This window comes from Anneissia japonica, unplaced genomic scaffold (genome assembly GCF_011630105.1).
Source record: "Anneissia japonica isolate Jap-2015-1 unplaced genomic scaffold, ASM1163010v1 scaffold287943_len491860_cov182, whole genome shotgun sequence".
NCBI classification, from domain to species: domain Eukaryota; kingdom Metazoa; phylum Echinodermata; class Crinoidea; order Comatulida; family Comatulidae; genus Anneissia; species Anneissia japonica.
The window spans coordinates 466997-476049 of NW_022736938.1; the positions used below are offsets into that span (position 1 = coordinate 466997).

General features: G+C 32.7%; 1 protein-coding gene across 1 annotated transcript in view; it reads left to right on the forward strand.

Annotated features, from left to right (window-relative positions):
* Positions 1 to 932: 932 nt before the first annotated feature.
* The window catches only part of LOC117116953, a 10098-nt gene continuing 1977 nt past the window's right edge, over positions 933 to 9053 (forward strand). The window contains exons 1-8 of the mRNA XM_033261097.1: positions 933 to 1110; positions 1443 to 1502; positions 1938 to 2021; positions 2522 to 2575; positions 2840 to 2920; positions 4101 to 4262; positions 6820 to 7074; positions 7996 to 8178. Coding sequence (XP_033116988.1) covers positions 1011 to 1110; positions 1443 to 1502; positions 1938 to 2021; positions 2522 to 2575; positions 2840 to 2920; positions 4101 to 4262; positions 6820 to 7074; positions 7996 to 8178 — 979 coding nt within the window. The 5' untranslated portion in view covers positions 933 to 1010. The remainder of the gene's footprint in view (positions 1111 to 1442; positions 1503 to 1937; positions 2022 to 2521; positions 2576 to 2839; positions 2921 to 4100; positions 4263 to 6819; positions 7075 to 7995; positions 8179 to 9053) is intronic.

Sequence of the window (9053 nt, forward strand, 5' to 3'; positions counted from 1 at the left end):
TTTTACATGTATTTTTCACATCCGTGAAAATTATAGGCCTTGAAAAAAGACTATACACGTGCAGCAAGAATTAGGCATAAAAACACAATTTTGATTACAAAAACTGTCCTGTCGAAAACATAATTCGACAAGTAACTTCATGATCAAACAAATACAATATGACGTGTGTGCCCCCACCCCCTGTGCATCTCATTAATGTGACGAAATTGAATTGATTTTTGATCGACATGGATATTCCAAGCTCAAACATAGGCCTACATCTAATTTCGTTCCTTGAGTCTTTAAAATAGGTCTAGAATATTCCTATTAAACGTTTAGTTTGTTTAGTTTATTAGGGTTCATTGATTTAAGGAATTCCTTAATTGTTCATACTTCATTGATTTTGAAATAACTTTCTTCGTGTTCTAACCTTGTTTTACGAACGTAATTTTCAATTAGTAAACAATTCAATTTTAATCGCGGTGCGTGATATATTCGCGGTGACGATAAATTAGGTATTTTTTGCACACGAACCTAAAAAAAATCAAGGCAGGCGTCCACTATTGAAAAATTATTGGACTGTGGGGATAGGCAAATAACATTGGGAGTGGCAGTGATGACGTCACAATTGACTTATAATAATAATAATAATAATAATAATAATTATTATTATTATTATTATTATTATTATTATTATTATTATTAATTATTATTATTATTATTATTATTATTATTAACATTTATTAGTAATATTTTTAATAAGAATAATAATAATTAATATGAATGAGTAAGTAATATGAATGGCATTATTTGATAGGATCGAATTTATGTGACGATCATACCGAGACCGTGGCATACAAATAGATGAATAACATTTTTTGAAAAAAACATGGTGTTATATAAATCATATCAAGTATAGCCATTTAACGAAAAGTTCCCTTTTTTTCAGTTCAGTAGAAAACATTTGTCTCTTGCGGGATTACAATACTAATAGTTTGGCATCAATATTCTTCCAAAACATTACGGTCAAAATGAGTACTTGTGCTGTCAAAAACCAATTGCTTGAAAAGGGCTGTGATGCAAGGAATAAAGGGAATTATCAATTGATAGCAATACCAGAAAAAGTAGCAGGTAAACTTACAAATATTATAAAATGATAGTTGTGCTATTCAGTATTTTCTAATGGCCAAATGTTTAAATGTAAAAAAGGTTTCTACAATGCACATCTGACCCAGAACCATAAGTTGGAAGCAGATGTCTGTTTATTTCATATAAGTGAACACTAGCCTGAAATACATAGTTCATATTGTTATCAAAATTAAATTTGCTTCTAGGTTTTTATGTAAATATTGAATGTGATCATCTACATGTTCAAATACTGTAGACCCTTATCTAATTAGAAACAATAATCTTCGATCATAAATATTTTCTATACATTCTCATAAGCGTTTTACAAATTACAGAACCAGCACCATTGTGTAACGTAGTGAGTGAAAAATATCTGAGTGAATTAAAGGAAATTAGTAAGTGTACATATTAGTTTTTAGTCATTACTGTAGATCAAGTCAGGGGTGGCGCTGGATGTGCCCGACTGGGCGAGGTTCCGTTGTCCCCGACTGGGATGTCGGGCGTCGCTCACAAAATACGAGGGCCCTAAAACTATTAACTTTAAGAAGTTTCAAAGGCGTATTTAATTGATTTTAGAGTCTAATATGTAATACAGTAATAATAATAATAATAATAATAATAATAATAATAATAATAATAATAATAATAATAATAATAGATATTTATTTTATATAAATTTGTAGTCAAATATATAACTTTATTATAATATATTGTGTTAGTAAAAGTAATATTCAAATACTGTAGTTTTGAGTTTTAGCCTAAAATTTCCTCACTTTGAAAGGTTTTTGCTGTGAATATGTTCCTAAACTTTTACATTAATATTTTGATAGTTGATAAGAACAGTGAAGATCATTTAACTAAGACATGTAAATCAGACATAGACGATGCATTCAAGAATGTCCATGACCAAGAAGGTAAGCAATATTTTAATATTTACCTTCAGGGGCGGATCCAGAGATGTCCGAAGGGGGGGTGGGGGCGAAAGAAGGATCGAAAGTGGGGCCAATCGAGATAATACACCCTAGGGGGTCCGTGAAATTTTCGTGTTCCAGCCGCCCGAAAAAAACCTATCTCTGGCGTCTTGGTCGATCATTTTTTTTTCTTTTTATTTCTTTTTTTTTTTACCTTCCAAAGTGGGGGTAGGGTGGCGGATCCGGTCCGCCCCATCCGCCCTGCCCTCCCTAAATCCGCCCCTGATCTTATACCAGTGACGCAAAGTCAAAGAAGAAATGTATGTCTTAATCTTGATGATGGTTTTGCTTTTGTTTGTTTTTTTGTTTTTTTGTTTTTTTTTGTCGAATGCATTGTTATTTTCGACCATTGAATAAATGTTATGTGGAGATGTTTAAGTAGGAAACTAAATTGAATACTAGACCTACTCAACCATAAATACTTTCCTATTTTTATTTTATAGGCTGTAACAATAAAGACCATCTTGCACTCACAATCAATACCCTTGTTGAAACAAGCAAGTATAATGTATCAAATCAATGTAAAACTGCTTTTAAATCGAATCCAAACCGAAATTTGTACCGCGCTTTCAATACGGTGAACGCCAGCGCCCCTATTCTTACCTCACTGATCTGATTTTTGGATCGGTTCGATAGGTTTTCAGAAGCGAAACGGATTCGGTGTGAATGCATCTTAACTTTTTTCTAAACAAAATTATTGTTAGTTAAATTGCATTTAGGTCCGTTTGTATGAAATTCATGCTGTATTAAAATATTTCTAGTTGTAGAATGTACTCATTACTTTCCTGAAGTTGAGAAGAAGAAAATACAAGAGGTTTTCATCAATATGAAGATACAAAAAGGTATATGTGTAAGGAAACCTAAAAACTGTTTTATTGCAACATATCCCTTAAAAAGCTAAACGAATCGTGCATTGGCTTTTCTGACCAAATAGTCTGTACCGTTAATAATAATGGCGTTGGAGATCTTCTATTTTTGAACTGAAAACTCAGATTATATTGTCAAAACATTCGGCAAGCTTATTATTTTCTCTTAATTTGAAATTTGTAATATTTTCCCCTTATGGTTTTAAGACACTAATTGAAAGGCATTGTGTTAAATGTAATTAACACAAATAATTAGTTATGTTAGTAGTTAATTTATTTGTTAGTTATGTTTATTGCGTAAACAACTAAACAACTTTTGTAAAATTGGCAAAATTTGTAAATTATAGTTCAGATTTCCATTTCCCAGCACTATCTCAGCTAAGTGGATCCAAGGTTGTAATGTTGTAATGTAAGCCTTGTAACAGGAGCTGGCCCTAATAAAAGCCATCAATATTCTTGCTTAAAGATTTCATGAATAACGGATCCACATGGAATCCAAGATCTGTCAAAGCAAAAATAAGTCAACGGCAGTTATCTCATCGCAGTTGGATTGCCTAGCCTTGGTTGAAACCAAAATGACCATCCTGTTTAAACCTCGTATAGGCTCTTACGTCAAGTCCTTCTCTTTAACAGCATAGTTGTTTTCATCTAATTTTTTATTGTAGCCTACCCTTTTTAATCCTAGACGAACGTTAGTATATTTGATCTGCACATCATCAGACCAATTTCCTTTGCTCCTAATTGCCTGGATCGCTAACATTAAAATCTAATAAGAATTTTGAACTCCCGGGCCTCCTTGGACTGGATTCATACATGGCAAATTTAAACTACATCAAAGATATACTGCTTTCAAAAAACAAACAAAAAATCAACCAGAAACAAGTCAGAAATTATTGTCATTGATTTACAAATATCGTACTACAAAATCCATTAAACTGATTGTTAGTCAACTTACGTCTTATGTTAAAGGCTACAGGGAAAGTATTTAATTTTCGTCAATTTGCTACCAAAAAAAATATAATATGTTAAGAAAACAATGTGAGATTTCGGAATTATTCCTTTACTATCATTATTGATAGGTCATGAGACATTATAGAAGGCACAATAATTGTTCCATCGATGTAGTTATTATATGGTTGTCTAAATTATTTTATAGAGAGATATAAAACAATGCTTAAACCAGTATCTTCAGAAAATACAACAAAACCAAAAACACAAACTGTGAATGTTTCATCAAATCTAGTGGTAGTTGAAAGTCACAAGGGACAAGATTTACACATTTCAGCGACTGACTGTTATATTATTATAAACTGTAATGGTGAGTACCATACCTAGATGTTTTTTTCACTAACAGTCTTTGTAATGGAGATATTGTGCCCATAAATGTAAATCATCAACAAAAGATTTCACTGTCAACATAGATCAAGCAAGAATTTACAATAACAAGACAATTTAATTTTAAAAGTTTAATACATAATACAATTCAAACCATTTTTTTTTTTATCATAATGGTAATTATGCCATGCAAGACTTGGCTTAGCAATGTAGGCTGGTAGCTATTTTGTAAGTGTTACAAATCAATGAAACCTTTAAGAGTATACTACTAATGGGATCCGTATAACTATTAGGCCTGCATAGCCTATTTTTTCCATGGGCAACATGAAGGGATAAAAGCAGTTAAGACACAGAAAGCCTTAATACATATCTGTAATTTTCAAAGATATGTTAGAGTAGACCTAAGCATTAGCTTACCTAACTTTTAGATTTTATGCTAAGCAAGTAATGTGATGATGCTCTAATTATGATGGTGTTCGAATAATGAACGAAATATCGAATCATTGTGGCTTCTCTTAGTCTTAGTCTTTTTGGTGTCTGCATGATAATTATCAAGTAATTTGTGATTACTTACAAATAACCTGAGATCTGTTTTCTTGGTAAGGTATTCCAGATATTGAAAACAAAACATGTATGTATTTAAAATCCATATACACAAATAGAAACATTTTTATTAAAACAAATCATGGTCTAACAAATTATATTAAATGCACTAATGGATTAAAACAAGGTTGTCTTTTTATCCCCGATTCTTTTTATTCCCTTTCTAAATGACTTAAAGTAAACTTTGCTGAAGGAAGATTTACATTTCTGTTCAATAAATAACCAAACTATCTCACATTTATTATATGCAGATGATTTATTTTTATTTTCTTTCTCAAAAATAGGACTACAAAAACAATTAAACTGTCTACATAAATATTGCATAAAAATAAATAAACTAATAACAAAGATCATGGTATTTACAAAAGATGGGGTTTTAGATAAAGGCGAAAATGGACGAAATTGAATTAGTTAAGGAATATAAATATCTGGGATTTCGTTTCAATAATAGGGGTACATGGAAAACGATGGGTGAACATCAAGGAGAGAAAGGGAAAGGGGCTATGTTTAACGTTAGAAGGAAATTTTTCATTTTGGGATTTACATCTGCAAAGATACAACAGTCAAATTATTCCAATTCTATTATATGGCAGTGAAATATGGGGATATAACAATATGGATAACATAGACAATATCCGAATGAAACAATGTAAATTTGTCCTAATTGTCCACCAGTCATGTCCAAACGAAGGTGCTAGAAATGAGCTAGGAATGTTCCCAACTAAAGATTATCAGTTAATAAGAACGTTAAATTATTGGATAAAAATTAATAATATGGAGGATAATAGATTAAACAAAATTTGTTATCAAAAGCAAGAATCGAGAGCTGAGAATAGTATTGACTGTTGGGCATTTGGGATTAAGACAATTTTAGAAAATTTGGGGTTGGGATACATGCAGAACTCTCCTGTAAACGAAACATTTTCAAATATATTTTCTCAAAGAATATACGATATTGCTATACAAAGAGGTAAAGCATTACGGTAATTTGTAAAAACGTCAGATTACAATTTTATAATACAATTAACTCAGAAAACTTTCCAAATAAATACATTTTTGATTTAAATATTAGGCCTAAGTATAGAACATTTATTTCACAATTGCTTCTGTCAAATCATAATTTGTTAATAGAAAGAGGTCATTATTTAAATGTTAGTAGAGCGAGAAAACAGAATTTGTTTATTTTGTGATAACTTTAACTTAGAAGATGAATACCATTTTCTTTTTGTATGCCCCTTTTATAAAATTAGAGAAGAAGAGAATACCAAATTCAAACTTATATTTACTTAGAAAATTTGTTGTATATTATGATAAACAAAGGATTGTAAGTCTTGCTATCTACTTAAAAAAAGCATTCAAGAAAGGAAATTTATGTTTGTCTGAAACGGTATAAATTTAAAATGTGAAATGGGTCAGAGGCCATTATTTACTTGAATAAAATTAATGAAATGAAAATGAGTCGAAAGTACTCGCTAGTTTTCAAATACATTTTGTGGCATATATCTGATACCGTTTGACTCGTTATTTACTATATACTGCCTATGCAGCACCACCATCACTTATATATATATAATACATCATGTCCTTTATTCAAACACTGCATTTACCTTTTATTTATGATTTATGAGTTAATTGTTTTTAAGTAGGACCTAACTCATTTGCATTTTCACCTGTCTTAGCATTCATATACTCGCACAACCTTGTATTCTCTCACTCCTGAAGATTGCATTAGCATGAAACGCCTTTCTTTTATGATATATATATATATATATATATATATATATATATATCAATGGTTTATGAAGATAATGAAAAAGTATTATAATGAATACTTTTTTATTATCTTTCTTCATGAATTATTTTTCAGTAATAATGGCTAACATCTTGCGACATTTTGACTACATGATTATGGGTAGCTTGTGTTTATTTTGTAACAGATATTAAAGTTAACATGCTGGATTCTGAACCATGGAAGAATGATGTGAATGAATTATTTAACAAAAAGAGAGGAACTGTCAGAAGGAAAAGTATAGGGAGCATTAAATTATTGGTGACATTCCAGTCTAAAGAAGCACTAGAGAAATTCCAAGATGAATACAAAAAAGGAATTACAGAAAAAGAAATTCATGAAATCCTACTGAAGCATAAGCTAATTGAACAAGAATCTCGGATAGATGTCATCATTAACACAGGTAATATTCAATCACAATTTTGTTTGAGTTTTCTCTAATTACCAGATATGATACTGAAAATACAACAATGCATTTTATAACTAAAACGCGGAAAATGTATAAGTGTCAATATTTTTGTTCAGATGTTTTGGAGATGATTTAAAAAAAAATAAAGTAAAATAAAAATTCTATAAAAATGTATATAGTAAACTGATTTGTTTTCTAATTAGTGTGAACTAGTGTGTTTTTGCTGCCATATGTATTATTTTCGACTATGCTAAATGATGATATAAAGCTCTCCATAAAATCGTTCACCCTATCATCGACAGTCGCCGACAGTTGTAGGGAAGGTTGAACCTGGTTAAACTCTCCCGATTGCGTCAGGGCAGCAGGGGTGGCGCCAGCGGGGGGAGGGGCGAGGGGGCCCCGTCGGGAAGAGGTGCTCCCTACAGTCGGGGAGAAAAAGAAAACACAAATCGTCAGGGAGAAAACAAATTATATGTATTTTCTACATATTAGTAGACTCTAAAATCGGTTAAGTAAGCCTTTTAAATCCCTAAATTGTCAAAATTGTCGGGCTTTCGCCCCCCTGCACCACTTTCGGAACATTTAAAGCGACGCTTGACCACGCCCATTTTGCTCTGATCGGGGAAATCTTTCCCCTCGCCGAGGGCGTTCCCCCGTCGGGCACCTCGGACCCCGTTCGGCAATTCCTGGCGCCACCCCTGCAGCTAGCAATGCACCCTGATTCGTCTGCAGCGCAATCGGCAAAGTTGAACCGGATTCAACCTGCCCGACGACTGTCGATAGGGTAAGCGATTCCATGGAAACCGAGCTTTTAGATGTATCCGCCATAACCGTCATGAATATGTCCACATTAGCTCCAATATTTATTTTACATTTTTGCCTAATTACAGTTTTAATTATCAATTTCTTATGTAGCCTGGATTAATATTTCATTGGAAGAGTTTGAGACGATAGATAAGGAAATAATAGATCTAGTTCCATTCATGGTGGCAGCATACAATTGTGAAAACATGGAACAACTGGACTCTAATCTAGCTTCTATACTTGAGAAAAGAATCACTTATTTGCAATCTAGATTTTATCTAACTCAACATACTGGTAATATATATATTATGTTATTTTACTTTAGCTCTGTCCACACTATAACATTTTATGGGACAAATTTGTGTAATGCGCCAATATATGGTGTATGATGGTATCATATTACAAACTCTCGCACTCTTGCGCTTGCGTAGTTGGAGCTCTGAAGATTTTATTTATAAATAAATCACAATTATAGAGACTGTAATCGTCTTGTGGTATAATTTATATAAATTTTAAAGGTTAAAAAGGAATTCGAGTGTGAAAAATAGGTACCCAACAGGGATCTGAGCCCGGGACATTCTGCTGCCCATGCTGTGTTTAAAACAACTTGGCCGTTAACGATTGTTGGGAATTCAATTCCGATTAAAGAATCTAATTCTTCACATTCATGCACATACGTAGTTGGACAGCTATTATACTCGATGCATGGCAAATAACAGAGATCAACATGATACACCATTGGATTAGATTTATTCGATGTAATACCAAGGATAGCCCACGAAAGTCTGGAAGAAGTCTTATTTCCAGTGGGGTCCTTCTGGTGGTGATTGGTCAGTACACTGGGCAACAATCCCCATACTCTTTTTCGAAGAGTGTACTTCGTTCTTTAACGTGCACATGAGCCATTAATACACACGGGACCAACGGCTTAAACGTCTCATCCGAAAGACGGTGCGCTATTGCAACTTGTATCTCAGCCCTCCAACTGAAACCCAAGGAAAGGCAGCAATGGGAATTTAACCGGGGACCTAGACATCTCCATGGTTCAGCGCACACACAATGGCTACCACCAGGTTAGCCGACTAAGCTAAGCTGCTCCTTATAAATGTAATTGTAATATAGGCCTATGTAATATAAAAAATAAAGGTGCTCTACCATATATTATGTGT